The 14,205-nt window shown below is 42.8% G+C and overlaps 1 protein-coding gene across 3 annotated transcripts in view; it reads left to right on the top strand.

The window, feature by feature from the left end:
* Positions 1–14,205, top strand: part of TMEM255A (transmembrane protein 255A) — a 52,068-nt gene that overhangs the window by 26,581 nt on the left and 11,282 nt on the right. For all 3 annotated transcript variants that reach the window (XM_028522721.1, XM_028522722.2, XM_028522723.2), the window contains one exon: positions 8,729–8,891. In XM_028522721.1, coding sequence (XP_028378522.1) covers positions 8,729–8,891 — 163 coding nt within the window. The remainder of the gene's footprint in view (positions 1–8,728; positions 8,892–14,205) is intronic.

Below are 14,205 nucleotides of genomic sequence, written 5' to 3'. Positions count from 1 at the left end.
ACTTGACCCTGTAGACAATTGGAAGCCATTGAAAAGTATAGCATGGAAGATGGATTTGAGTGCTTAGAGAGGAGGCAGCTAGGAGGTCACGCAAGAGTTTAGGCCAAATAGAATGGAGCCTGGATTAAGTTGGTTTGGAGAAAATAGAAAGCAAGGAACACTTTCTAGAGCACTTTAGAAAGTAGAATCAGCAGGAATGCATGAGCAAAAGATACACAGCATGAATGAATAGCCCAGCCTGTGAGGTGTGTCAGCCAATGCCTGCCCATGCACATTTCTCTACCAGGGGTTCCCAACCTGTGGCCCGTTGGCTGCATGCAGTCCAGGATGTCTATGCAGGTGGACCAACACAAAATCATAAATTTACTTAAAACATTATGAGATTTTTTTTGTGATAATGTGTCACAATGTATTTAATGTGTGGCCCAAGACAACTCTTCTTGTACCAGTGTGGCCCAGAGACTCCAAAAGGTTGGACACTCCAGCGAGACTCTCAGTGCAGAAGTTCTGATGGTTAGGAGAGGGAGAGAGGGAGAGAGGAATTGGCAGAAAGGGGCTGAATGAAGCTAGATCCAGAGGGGCAGGTGGGTGTAGTCTCTTCCTCACTCACACTCTCTACTGTCTGTATTGATGGGGGCAGTTTCTCTGGATTGAGGATTAAGACTAGACACAGACAGACTGGAATCGGGGAGGAGAAGGGAGGAACTCCACATCAGCCCTTTACCCTCCTCATTAGCACCAGTCTCATTTTGTTAAAAGGTTTGGCGGAGGAAAGGAAACTTAAAGACTCAAATGAGGTTTGGGGATTATTTGGGAGGTTCAATTATTCATGTTATAATAATAACTAACACTTGTAAAGGACTTCCTTCCTAGCAGCAGTGATTGAGAGCTGGCTATAATTGTACTTCCTGAGCCCATCCTTCCAGAAATGATCAAAGGAATGTAAAATAGGTCCTGAGGGAATTGGGTTCTTTTGCTTTCTTTCCTCTTGTTTCTTCTTACTCCTCCCTCCCCTGCTGTACCCTTCCCTCTCTTTGTCCCTCTTCCTTCCCCTTCCCTTCTTCTTGCTCCCCTTTCCTTTCTGGCTGCATGGCCTCCTGGGGCAGGGGCTGGAACCTGGCCAGAATGGGGCCTAAGATCTGAGGAGAGGGGAGCCAACTGAGGAGGCTGAGAAGTGATTCCTTGGAGACACACCTTTCTCTTTGCAATTAGGCATGTTTCTGATGAAGGTTTGAATAAACTAAATCCTACTTTAAATTCCATTTAGCTGAGACTTTAGGAGAATTTTTTTGAAAGTGGATACTCAAGCCCAGTTTATCTCTCTGCCAATCTGAATTTCATAATGACTTTCTAACTTTCTTAAAGCAAGTTATGCCAGGATTATCCTCAAGGATCTAAAGGAATTTTATGAGAAACTACTAAACACTGGGCTTCCTAAAGGCAGTGAACATGACTTCATCTTATCTATATCCCTAGGCCCCAGCACAGGACCAGGCACGAGTAAAGGCATGGTGAAATAAATTATGGGACTAGGTGACAACAGGCTTCACAGGGATATTGTTCTTAAAAATCTTGAAACCTGGAAATGTTTTTCACCTATCTGATGCTTGGTAACCAGCCCTGAGCAGCAGTCAAGACCCTTTGCAAAGTCTGTTGTGCTAAGATTGCAAGGGAAAGGCACTAGAAAAGCACTTACTAAGCTTTTCATCAGGAAACCATCCCCAAGGCCATGAGACTTAAGAGGGGATGATCCTATAATGGAGGAAAAAGTTTTATCTTGACCCGAGGTTTTTTTCAACCAGCTATGAGGAGACCTAAACTCCAGGCCTAAATATAGCTAGCCACAAGCACTCTAAAGCTCAGAGACTTTAATTTTGCTGAATGTGTATTTGTTTTCCTCACATAAAGCCTATTTTTAATCAATTGCCAGCTCCTCCAGTCCATTTCCTGGAAAGGAGGCCAAGAAAAAAAAAAGTGGGAACAAACACATCAGGCAGACATTTGTACAGTGCTATGGAAACAGAGTTTCTACTGTCCCCTCAAATCCAGACTTTCTCTGGTGTCAGGGGCAGTGAGGTTTTAATATCAAGCACAGATTATTTCATTTAGCCTGTACAGGATGGTAGCCTTTTCTAGGACACAGCTCCTTAGCAGCAGCCTTTCAGAGTTCTTTACTCAGCGTTGGAGAGGTCAAGTCAATATCACTGGTTTTCAGTGTATAACCTGAAGGAAATGAAAGGAAATGGAGGTGCTTCATGAACTGCTTCAGCTGGCAATAAAATGAAAGATCATAGGTTATTTTCATTCATTTTTCCTTTGACAAACTTTTATTGTGCTCCTACCATGTGCCAGGGACTATTCTAGAAGAATACCTATCAGTAAAACATAATTTTGTCCTTAAGGAACTCAATTTACCAGGGAGATTGTGGGAAGCAGGGGTGGTTAGACAGAATACATGCAGCGAGAGAAATGCAAAGAGCACTACATGTCCATGAAGAGATGGCAAAAGGTTCCAGGCCCTTAGCATGCCCTTCTGCCTTATCCAGGATCAGTTGCCTCCTACTTCATTAAATGGGGTCTGAAACACAGAAAGGTTATCTGTTCCTGTTTCTCCAGGCACACCCAGCAAGTTGAGAGCATGGGGATGAGAGCCCATATTGCGTAATCAATCCGTGATCAATGAAATGCTCAGTCTTTGAACTCAGTTATTCATTCACCAAGTATTTATTGCTGACCTATAACATCTCTAACACTGTAGGCAGTAAGGGAGACACAAATGTAGGTAAGAGATGACCCATGCCCTCCAGGTTACAATTTAGACAGAGACATCATGTCCACCTTGGCCTTAGTTGTAGCTTCAGTACCCAGCACAGTACTCAGTACTGAGTAGACTCTCAATGAACATTGGGTTAAATAAATAACTGAATTATTGACATATGCAAAGTGCCTAACTAGGGAAAACAGATTCTCTGAGGCTATGGGAGCCCAGGGAAAAAGCTAACGAATGGGCACTGGAGTACTTGAAGGAGGTACTAGTGAGGTGAGTATGGAAGCTTTGAGTGGTGGGAATGATTAGGATAGGCAGAGAACAGAAGGTGGTACCTTCCATGCATGGGGAGAAATCTGAACACAGGTTTGGAATAAGCACCCTACGTGGCCATTTTCAGCCTTCTCAGAATTCCAGCCTGGCTAAACTGTGGACTACACTTTGGAGTCAGATTATGGCAGGCTGAGGAATTTGGATCCATTTTCCTAAAGGTCATGGGAAGCCATGGAAAGGTTTTGATTAAATGAATGACTTAGTTTTTTTTTAAATGTGTAGGAAGCTTAATCAGGCAGTGGCAAGATCTGGCAGGAGAGCCGTGCAGTCATGGAGGCTTGAGGGTAGGAGTGCTGAGAATGCAAAAGATGGAATTTCAGAGGAAGCTCTGCCCAGAGAATAAACCAAATAGAATCATGAATCTCAAATAGAAACAAACCACATTAATTTGCTAAATCCTGAACCAGATATAAGTATTAATGTTCTTTTGCATCATAGTTCAGTAAAAAATATTTCAATAGCTATTGAATCTGCTCAAACTGAAACCAAACATATATCCTCTACAGTTATTGAATGTTTTAATTTTTTAAAAGATTTTATTTATTTATTTTTAGAGAAAGGGAAAGGGAAGGAGACAGTGAGAGAAACATCAATGTGTGGTTGCCTTTCACATGCCCCATACTGGGGACCTGGCCTGTAACCCAGGCATGTGCCCTGACTGGGAATCAAACTGGTGACCCTCTGGTTCACAGGCCAGCACTCAATCCACTGAGCCACACCAGCCAGAGCTATTGAATATTTTTAGATGAACTACTGATCTATCCTTATGTTGTGGCCTGTGACTTTAAAGTGTTAATGCCTTTTAAGAACAAGATGCAAAGCTTTGAATCATGTTGCCAGAAGCTTGCTTTTAGAAAGGAAAAAGTATAGCTGCATGTTTGGTGGGGGCTCTTATTATGTACTGGAGTACTGCTTTCATGAATTTTCTAATTATACTCCCAAGGCCCAGAGGGGTTAAGAAAGTTGCTCAGGATCAGACTGCAAATAAGTGACAGAGCCAGGGTTCAAATGCAGTCCTACTCCAGAGTCTGCTATGCCATACTTCCTATCTATATGTACTGCCAGACTGCCCTCAGTGTCTTAGGAGATAGGCAAAGATAATTTGGGGGCAGTCAGAAGCTGACTCTCAAGCCTCTCCTGGTTCCCTACAAGCCCACACTTTCTCTTACACACAGACCTGCCCTTTCCAGTGGATAATCATTGTCCAGCTGTGCCTTTTTGAGCATAAATAATCTCTGCTTCCTCCCTGCCCCATTCCCCAGGTCTGAGTACAGTGCAAACTAACAGGAGACACTCATAGTATGCTAGAGGTGGTCTCTCCAGCTATGTTCTGGAAAATAGTGAAATCCAATTAAAATTCTGACTAATTAAAACACCTTTAGAATCCACTATGGGCCCTGGCTGGTGGATTCTAGCTCAGTGGACTGACCACAGACCTGTGAACCAAAGGGTCATTGGTTCAATTCCAAGTCAGGACACATGCCTGGGTTGCAGGCCAGGTCCCCAGTAGGGCATGCGCCAGGGGCAACCACATATAGCTGTTTCTCTCCCTCTCTTTTTCCCTCCCTTCCCTTCTCTCTAAAAATAAATAAATAAAATCTTTTTTAAAAATTCCACTATGGAAGCTTACTATGTAAAATGGTGGTTCTCTAATAGCAATGAGCATGTTAACACAGATTCCTGAGCCTCACCCCCTAAAATTCTGCCACATTCAGTAGGACTGGGATTGGGCCTAAGAATCTGTTAACCAGCTCTTCCTCAAAGACACATACATACACACACAGACACCCATAGGCACATACAAATAACGCACTGATACACACAGGGAGGCACACATAACACAAACACAGATGATTCTGATGCAGGTTGTCCTGTAATCACACTGATTTCAGCTTCTTAGAGAAACACTGAATTTAAAGAATCCTAATATAAATTAATCTCTCAAGTTTAAAAGTCTTTCCTTGTGTGTCTAATCCCTCCCTGATTCATTCTGGAGATTAACTTTTAATTTTTTCTTCTTTTTCATTTTCAGCATTCTTATAGCAGGGTAGTCACATGTAATAACCATCTTGATGCCACGGTGTTTGGTTGTGACTTTCATTTTAAGAATCACCGTGTTTTAGATTCATTATTGCTTCCTGTGGTCAAGTTGTAAATCAGTTTACAACAGCCTAGATAACAAGAATTTTCATTTAATTCATTCACCAGGTATTTATGTAGCACCAACTACATCTCAAGCATAGCAGTGAACAAAATGAACCAAGTCTATGTCCTTATGGAGCTCGCATTTGAGTGGGGAGCCGAATAATAGAAGCAGACACATTAGTAAGGAATGAGTGCTATAGAGGAAATAAAGAAGGGGAAGGTCTTAGCTTGGGCCATAACAAAATACCATAGACTTGGGTGACTTCAGCAACAGATATTTATTTTCTCACAATTCTGGAGGCTGGAAGTCTGAGATCAGGTCTCCAGCATGCTTGTGTTCTAGTAAGAGCTTTCTTCCTGGTTTGAAGATGGCAGCCTTTTCACTATCTTTCTTCTCATGGCCTTTCCTCAGTGGCTGTGTATGGAGATTTCTCTCTCTCTATCTCTCTTTTTTTAATATATTTTATTGATTATGCTATTACAGTTGTCCCATTCCCCCCTTCTCTCCCCTTCACCCTGTACCCTCTCTCCCACCCACATTCCCCCCCTTTAGTTCATGTCCATGTGTCATACTTATGAGTTCTTTAGCTTCTACATTTCCCATACTATTCTTGCCCTCCCCCTATCTATTTTCAACCTACATTCTATGCTACTTATTCTCTATACCTTTTCTCCCTCTCTCCTCCTCCCACCCCCCCTGTTGCTAACCCTCCATGTGACCTCCATTTCTGTGGTTCTGTTCCTGTTCTAATTGTTTACTTAGTTTCTTTTGGTTTTGCTTTAGGTGTGGTTGTTAATAATTGTGAGTTTGCTGTCCATTTACTATACATGTTTTTTCTGTATCTTCTTTTCTTAGATAAGTCCCTTTAGCATTTCATAAAATAAGGGCTTGGTGATGATGAACTCCTTTAACTTGACCTTATCTGAGAAGCACTTTATCTGCCCTTCCATTCTAAATGAAAGCTTTACTGGATAGAGCAATCTGGGATGTAGGTCCTTGTCTTTCATGACTTGGAATATTTCTTTCTAGTCGCTTCTTGCCTGTAAGGTCTCTTTGGAGAAATCAGCTGACAGTCTGATGGGAACTCCTTTGTAGGTTACTGTCCCCTTATCTCTTGCTGCTTCTAGGATTCTCTCCTTCGTTTTTACCTTGGCTAATGTAATTATGATGTGCCTTGGTGTGTTTCTTCTTGGGTCCAACTTCTTTGGGGCTCTCTGAGCTTCTTGGATTTCTTGGAAGACTATTTCCTTTGCCAGATTGGGGAAGTTCTCCTTTATTGTTTGTTCAAATACATTTTCAATCTGTTGCTTTTCCCCTTCCCCTTCTGGTACCCCTGTAATTCGGATGTTGGAACATTTAAAGATGTCCTGGATGCTCTTAAGCTTCTCCTCGTTTTTTTGAATTCTTATTTCTTCATGCTTTCCTGCTTGGTTGATTCTATCTTCCTCTGGTCCACTGTATTGTTTTGAGACCCAGTTTCCTTCCTTTCACTATTGGCTCTTCTCTGTGTATCTTCCTTCATCTCTTTTATGGTAACCTGCATCTTTTCAATTAAATTGCGCCCAAAATCAACCAATTCCATGAGCTTTCTGATCACCAGTGTTTTGAACTGTGCATCTGATAGATTGGCTATTTCTTGGTTGCTCAAAAGGATGAGTCCTGGGGGACTGATCTGTTTCTGTTGGAAACATATCTCTCCCTGTCTCTCCTTTTTTTTTCTTTTTTTTTTTCCAGTCTGGTCGCTCTTATTATGATGGGGGGTGGAGCCTTAGGTGTTCACTGGGGCTGGGCACCCCAGTCGCTAGATTGTGACGTTATATGTGTGGGCGTGGGCAGGGGCAGGAGCGGGGATGGGAGGGAACAATGGCAGTAGTTCTGTTCTCCTGGGATCTCAGTCCCTTCTCTGGGATCCTGGGCTATGAGCTCTGCCCTGGTCCACAGTCGCCACCTCATTGGGTCTGCCAGCCGCAGCTTGTGTACTCAGGGACCACCGCTGCATTCTCGCACGCCGGATGGCTTTCGTGCGGATTTCGCGCCAAGTTTTCCCTGACCTCCGCATGCCGCTGACCCGCGCCCGCTCGGCTCGTCGTCTCCTACCAGTCTGGATGTACGGGTCTACTTCAACTTTTTGGCTGTCCAACTTCCATTCAGATAAATCCTCTGTCAGTTCTGGGTGTTATTCTGTCTGTAAATTATTGTTATTCTGTCTGTAAATTATTGTTGTTCTAATCTTGGTTGTGCGAGGAGATACGGTGCGTCCACCTATTCCTCCATCTTGCTGGAAGTTCCATTAATTGATTCCTCTATCTCTTTTATAAAGCCACCAATCCTATTGGTTAGGGCCCCACTTTTATGACCTCATTTAACCTTTATTACCTCCTACAAGCCCTTCTCCAAGTACAGTCGCATTGGGAGTTAAGGCTTCAACATATGAATTTTGGAGGGGTGCAATTCAGTCCATAGCAAGCAATGTGATAGAGAATGACGGCTGGAGGGGAGGAGGGTGTCTTTAAACAGGTGTCAGGGAAGGCCTCTCTAAGGAAATGATAGATTTTTTTTTCCAGCAACTCAGCTTTAGTTCTTTATTGGGACATTGCTTTTTGTTTGTTGGTGTTTTATTTGTTTTGTTTTGTCTTGTAAAAGGAAGCACTGAAATATTTGAAGCTTGAATTCAGATCTCAACCCTACCTCTTATGACTTGAGCAAGTTCATAACCTCTCTGTGCTTCAGTCTCTTCCTTGGTAAAAAAGGGAATGGTGATAGAACCTTCCTCATAGAGTGCTGTAAGGATTTACAGTGCCATCTAATAGAACTTATGCAATGATGGAAATGTTCTGTAATGTGCTCTGTCCAGTACAGTAACCAGCCACTAGTGTGGCCCTTACAAGTGTGGCTGTTGAACACATAACATGTGGCTGATGAGACCGAAGAACTGAATTGTTAAAATTTTACTTAATGTTAGTTAATTTAAATTTATAGCCCTGGCTGATGTGGCTCAGTGGATTGAGTGCTGGCCTGTGAACCAAAGGGTTGCCAGTTTGATTTCCAGTCATGGCACATGCCTGGGTTGCAGGCCAGATCCCCAGTGGGGGACACACAAGAGGCAACTACACATTGGTGCTTCTCTCCCTCTTTTTCTCCCTCCTTTCCCCTCTCTAAAAATAAACAAATAAAAAATAAAAAAATTATATAGCCACATCTGACTAGTAACTGCCATATTAGCACAGGTTTAATGAAGTCACATATGTACACTGTGCCTGGTCCATTGCAAGTGTCAATAAATGTCATCTAGGATATGTTAGTGATGGTAATAAGTGTTTCTCTGGCAGGTAGTATTTTTTATAAACAGCCATCACACTTGAATTTATTGTAGTGTCTTGCTCCCCATGTGCAATCATGGGTATGATATCTGTGTGTTAGTCAATGCCCTAAGGGCCAGCTTGCACCCTGGGACTGACTGAAGTATGCTTCTCCCTGTCCAGCCGGGTGGAAATCACTGGTGGGTACTATGAATACATCGATGTCAGCAGTTGCCAGGACATCATCCACCTCTACCACCTGCTCTGGTCTGCCACCATTCTCAACATCGTCGGCCTGTTCCTGGGCATCATCACTGCTGCTGTTCTTGGAGGCTTTAAGGACATGGTAAGGCAGAGTCTTCCCATTCCACAGAGGTCCCTATTGGAGGCTAGGGCCAGGCTGGGCGGTTAGGAGCATAGGGACCCATGTTTTGAAGGGAAGAATCAGAAGCAATTGCTTCAAGAATGTAACTGCCTTCAAACATCTCAAGTTGAAGGAGCCAGATAATGCTGTCTGTCTGTAAATATTTCCTGTTAACATCAGTTGCCTATGTTCTTGAGGCACATTCTGGGGGTGGGGGTGGAAAGGAGGGTGTTCTCATCTCTCTGATTCATGCCATTATGTAAACATAGCCTTTTCAAACTCTCCCCTCCCCAGGCACCCACACACAGACTTTCAGCAGAAACCTTTTCGGGTAGTTTTTCCCCTAACAGACTTGGGGAGAGATGGAAGGAAAGAGGTTTTTTAGCTACAGGTAAGATTAATGCTAGTTTCCCCCTCTCAGGAATTTCATCCTGGAGTTTCTCCAGAAAGAGCATCTGGACTCTACCCCCACCCCCTGCATTTGGAGAGCTAGCCCTAGACTAAGCTGCTTGCCAGTCTTGTCCTCAACCTCAACTTCAAGCACAACCTCAGCCTCCCTACATTCCCTATCTTCCTTTTCAACTCTTTTCTATCTTTGCATGTGTGTCTGCAAAGGCATAGCAGGACTCGGCACCCAGTAGGTGTTTCATAATGAGCTCTTCTCTTCTTTTGTTTTTAAGGCATTTCTAAGCATTTATTTGCTTATTTAATAAACCCTGATGTCTGCCCTGGCCAGGCAGCTCTCAGTTGGTTAGAGTGTCATCACAATACACCAAGGTTGTAGGTTTGATCCCCTGTCAGGACACAAACAAGAATTAACCAATGAATGCATAAATAAGTGGAACAACAAATAAATACTTCTCTCTTTCCCAAATCAATAAAAAATTGAAAAATAAAAAATAAACCTTGATCTCAAATTATAAAGATAATAGATTTAGAGCTATGGTTAGCCTCCTGGCTTCCTCTGAGAACAGAATCACTTGTGGTGCTTACAAAACCTAGATTCCTGGGCCCCTCCTCCTGAGATTCTGATTTAACTGGTCTAAATTGAAGCCCAGGAGATTGTGATCTGCAGCCAGTGTTGCAGACCACTGCTTTGAAGGAATGTCTCTCATGTGTTTAGGGAATTATTTTGTCCCTAAAAAGGGCTTTCCTTTGACCCCAGAAATGAGGCAGATAACCCCTAGGCCACAGGTGGCAAACACAAGGCCCGAGGGCTGAATCTGGCCCTCTACCTTGTTTTATCTAGCCTGGCACCTTGTTCCTACCAGGCAGCATCACCGAGCTCTCGCTTAACTGTTAAGGAGTAGTTACATTTATACAGTCCTAAATTATATTCGGCCCTTTGAAGGCAACCACAAAGCTGATGTGGCCCCCAGTGAAAATGAGTTTGATGCCCCTATCTAGGCCCTTGGCAATTTCTCTCCCATTTTGGGGTCCCTGAGGAACAGGAATCTAAAAGGCAGTTGGTAATTTGACTCTGGACTGTCCAAAGGATAGGTAATGAAAAATGAAAGGTGGGCTAAAGAAAAAACTGCAGTTTGGGGCAGCAAGTCCCTGGTAGAACCGGGCTAACTGGAAGTATTGAGTGTTCCTGCTGGTGACCCTAAGTCAAGAGAAACCCTTTCCTGCTCATGCCCAACATGTCTGTCTGTCTGTCTCTCTCTTTTCTCTCCCTCTCTTCATATGCACACTTCTCATTCCCATGCCCTTCCTCCCACTCAGGAAGGCCCAAGCACAGAGGAGTAGGCCAAGCGTCAACAAGGTGGGGCCCTAGAGGAGAAGGAGGAGGGAGAAGGATTTCCTGTTTGGGCCTGAGGGAGCTTTTGGTGAGAAAGCGGAAAAGCTGTTTCTGGGTCGGGGCTTCTTTGGAGAAAAGAATGCCCTTTGTTCTTGGAGACTTCCCCTAGGGTGCAAATGAAAGTTGAATGTGAGACAGGCCTGCTGGCTGGCTGGCAGAGAAGCTCCAGGGTTGGTGAGTTGAGGAGATGGGACATCAGGACAGGTGTAAAGAGTTCTCTGAATCATTCCTAGAGCTTTCAGATGTGGTAGTAGAGCTACCCCAAGGCACAAATGGAGTGGGTGATAGCTATTTGGTAGGTTCAGTGGGGTTCCGCCAAGGACTCTTGTCAAGATTCAGTGGACCATGGATGTCTAGGCTTATTTCTGTACTCATAATTTCACTGTGACCTTTGCTCTCTAAGGGGAATGAGGGGTTTGTTTACAGTCTGTCCTCATAAGTGGTAGTAATGGCCCTTTACTCTGTACAAAGTGCTTTTGCACAATTACTTTCTCCACTCCTCACCACTGCTAGTAGCTTGTGAGGTAAGTATTATTGCCCCCATTTCACAGATGAGGAAACAGGCCAACAGAGGTCAAGTGACTTGCCCAGAGCTAAACAGCAGAACTGGGACTAAAGCCCAGTTTCTCAGATGCCAGAGCCTTTGCTCTTTCTACTCCATCCCAGCTCCCCCTAACCAGGATTTGGTTAGCCTTTTCTGGTTCTACAAGTGTTTTCACATACATTACCTCCTTTGTTTCGCTGCTTTAATTTAAAAAAAAAGTTAAAGCAAGTTGTTTCCAACTGTTGAGCTTCTTTAACAGTAAAGGAAGAGGGCAAGAAAAGCTCTGATGATTAGCAAATGCCAAACAAGCCTGGCACCTCAGGTAAGGACAAGTGGGGAAAATGAAAGATGAAAGCAGAGATCAGGGGGGCAAGATACTTGATTCATGAGGTGAGGGAACACTAGTAGGAGTATAAGAAGGGGGCACCATGGAGGAACTACTTAGCTTGCTTTATTAAAATTAGCCCTGGCTGGTGTGGCTCAGTGGATTGTGTGCCAGCCTGCAAACCAAAGGGTCACCAGTTCAATTCCCAGTCAGGGCACATGCCTGGGGCATGCAACAGGCAGCCACACATTGATATTTCTCTCCCTCTCTCTCTTTCTCCCTTCCTTCCCCTCTCTCTAAAAATAAAATAAATACAATCTTTACAAAAATTAAAATATAAAATGAGACATGGTGTAGAAAATCCTGGAACATCAACCAAGTGAACCTAAATAAAATCCTCGGCCTCGGTTCAAATGTGGTTGGTGACTTGTGGTGTACCTCCCTTTAAGTGGAATGCCCTGGGGTCTGCAGAGAGACTCGGGGCACTGGCTGATGAAAGCCATTCCCTAGGGAGTGAGGACAGGAGCCAAAGACTGCAAGCTGGCAGCCCTCAGCTAGGAGCCACCATTTCCAGAGTTCTGGGACCCTGAAAGGAAAAAGAATGTCTTCATTCCCTGAGCGGAGGTGCTTGGTTAAAAGGATCTCAAAGAAAATGTTTGATGAAGTATTTGTTCACCAAAGCTATAAGGATTAGAGATGAATCTTTCCAAAGTGATTATATCTTGTCATTTTCTCCTAATTGCTGTCTCTGGTTTGGAGTAAAGTGGAGAGGAATAAAAGTGGCATTCTTTCCAAAGTCCATAATCATTGTTTCAAAACAGACTCAGTTTTTTCCAGACAAGATTGTTTTCACTATATCCTGTGCTATCTAGTCACCTTTGTTTCACTGGAGCTCAGAATGCTACTGATCAGTAATGGGGGGTCTCGTTACTTAAATGCCAGAATTTTAACAGAAATACACACACACTCCTGTATGCACACACAAATAGAGGCAATGCCCGAATTTATTGTAAAATCAGAATTATTTATTTTAAAATATAACCAGGCCATTATTTGGGGCCATCTCTTTTGCTCCTTCCTTGCCCAGATCTGCACTCCACCTCCCTTTGATCCCTCTCTTATCTTGCTGCCCTGTCTATTTTCTCTATATCCTCTACTCTTGACTGTCTTCTCTCTGTGGCTTTTTGGTGCTCATTGAATCTTCCTCTAACATTTCTTCTGTTTCTTTCTCTATAATAGTCAATCTCCTTTCAAAGATTTTCCTGGCCTCCCGGCCTTGCTGAACCCCCACACATAAACTTTTAGAGATATAATTTACATTGTATGATTGTTTCTCTATGGTTAGGCTTAACTTATTTGCATAGAAGATATGGTTTATTTTGTTTCATTTTGCAAGAGCTGGAAGGTGTGTATTTATTTTTTATGGATATTATTGAGATTTCATTGGTAACCTTTCACTTTTAGGAAATCTACAAAAACAAAGTAATAAGAATGATAAAGCACTGAACCCAGAAATACTCTAATTGGCTAGCAAGTTATAAAAATACTATTTATCTTCTTATGTCTTTAACTCAATACAAATAATTCATGCATTATTTGTTTAATTAATTAATTACTACAGCAGAAATCAAAGTTGGCCATATGTTAGCTATTCAACTGGGAAAGAGATTTGGAAGTAATTTGTTGTTGTTCTGAGAAAGTACACAATGAACCACTGATCCATTATATGTATTAGATAAACCATGCTATTGCACCCAAAGTGTTAACAACCAAGTATAAGAATGTTTTCTGATAAACATGGATAATGACTAACCAATCCATCTTAGTTAGTCATCTCTCTTTTTATTATGGAGGATGTGTTTTTAATTGACAGAAGACCTAGAGAACATGATTTCTAGAACTTCCTCAGGGATGAAATTTCTTCTTAGAATTCTGGTGGAGAGGTAAGGACATTTCTGATACTCTTCCTCTGTAATGCGAGCCAACCCTTGGAATGGTCAATATCTCTGCTCTCTCCCACACATGAGAGAGGCTAACAAACATTTCTCTGGTTGTCTATGGGCTGCATCATAGTGACTGAGACTTGTAGTTCTTCAAACCTATTAGAAATGTAAACAGTAACCCACTCCAAGGAAGAGAGCAACAGAACTGTGTTGAAACTTGCTGTAAGGGAGTTTCCCCTGCCAACACCCCAACACAGTTGCCTATGCCACTGCCAAAGCCTGCCCACACATTTTTATCACTTGAGAGGAAGCTTCTGCTCTCTGTTAATATAGAGTAGATGTGTACCAGAAATAAGACACATTGATTTTGTAAACAGCTCTCAATTACCCACACAAATGGAGGAAGTGTCAATGACATTGAAAATGGAAAAAAATATTTGCCCCACACCTTGACCCATGTGGACCTGAAAAGATATAAATCACAGTCTTTTGGGGAACTAATGAGCAGTGGTGACTTCCTTTAGCAATACTTTGGCCCTGTTGGGAGCAGGACTCCTATCCTGGACAAGATTAGCTTTAACCCTTGAAGGGCTACACACTCCACCATGTTGTAAAAATGGTATTCATTTCTTTCTGCATTGTTTTGTTCACAAAAAAAGAATAATATATTCTGCTTGGTCTTT

This window comes from Phyllostomus discolor, chromosome X (assembly GCF_004126475.2).
Source record: "Phyllostomus discolor isolate MPI-MPIP mPhyDis1 chromosome X, mPhyDis1.pri.v3, whole genome shotgun sequence".
Taxonomy (NCBI): Eukaryota; Metazoa; Chordata; class Mammalia; order Chiroptera; family Phyllostomidae; genus Phyllostomus; species Phyllostomus discolor.
This window is presented reverse-complemented; position numbering and strand designations above follow the sequence as displayed.